Source organism: Penaeus monodon, chromosome 31, assembly GCF_015228065.2.
Source record: "Penaeus monodon isolate SGIC_2016 chromosome 31, NSTDA_Pmon_1, whole genome shotgun sequence".
Lineage (NCBI taxonomy): Eukaryota > Metazoa > Arthropoda > Malacostraca > Decapoda > Penaeidae > Penaeus > Penaeus monodon.
Window position 1 is genome coordinate 4011855 of NC_051416.1, and position 1009 is coordinate 4012863.

The window sequence follows — 1009 nt, forward strand, 5'->3', positions numbered from 1 at the left end:
TTTAATCATTAATAATCATGGATTATAGTTCTCAGTATTGTATTGATATAATAATAGATTTATATAAGTTTTATATATATCCTTTTCCTCGAAAAATGGCACTTTTCAACCAAATTGTGTTTTTGACAGTAGCAATCAAAAGAGTTCGTGTTGAAGAAGATGACGATGCTAGCTCTGTGTATGGGAGCAGCCATCACTCCTCTCCCTCGGCAAGTCCTGCGCCCATTGACCGGTCAGCTCATAAAAGACACTCGTCAACTTCTAGCCAAAAAATGAAACAGGTAAGGGTTTTCTCTCTTCTATAGAATGCTTACATATGTACTGATACATATATAGCTTTCAGTAGTAATCATGTGATTAGAGTGCATAGATTTTAGTATAAGGGTATTTATATTTTTAGTCAATGTGTTACTATTTCTTTATATAATTTTGTCATCTTTTCATTTCTGATTTTTTTCTTTACAGAGTACGAGTTCCAATTCTTACGACATAGATAACATTGTAATTCCATATAGTATGGCAGCCTCAACTCGCGTTGAAAAGTTGGAGTATAAGGAGATTCCAACTCCTAAATGGAGGATAGTTCCCCTTATACCAAATAATGTTCACAGCGGTACTAGTCAAGAAGATGAGGTATGCGATCATCATTTCTACTTTGATCTATAGTGTGAAAATGTGTGCCTTTAGTCATTTGAGAATTAGATACGGTTTGGCATGTCTTTAAGAATATTGTCTTCACCCAGTTTGAGGAAGATGTCAGTGAAGAAGCGACCCTTGCCAGACACAGCCGCAGTGAAGAATTGGAGCGCAAGAAGTTCCTCCAACATCTCCATATGCAAGTTACCTCCAGGTCCTCGAGGTCACGACGGACGGACTCCTCAGGAACTAATACACCAGGTGGGCCTTTAGTCCGTAGGTTTGTTCGGCTCAGTTACTCTCTCCTCCCACTTTTCTCCCTCACCCCTTTGGTCGTATTTTTGCAAATTGGTACTGTCTCGCTGTTAAAAAA

General features: G+C 38.5%; 1 protein-coding gene across 1 annotated transcript in view; it reads left to right on the plus strand.

Annotated features, from left to right (window-relative positions):
* The window catches only part of LOC119592830 (KAT8 regulatory NSL complex subunit 1-like), a gene marked incomplete in the record, with an annotated part of 7253 nt that overhangs the window by 2342 nt on the left and 3902 nt on the right, over positions 1 to 1009 (plus strand). Inside the window, 3 exon segments of the mRNA XM_037941735.1 lie at positions 130 to 281; positions 466 to 633; positions 744 to 897. Of these exon segments, the coding sequence (XP_037797663.1) occupies positions 130 to 281; positions 466 to 633; positions 744 to 897 (474 nt within the window).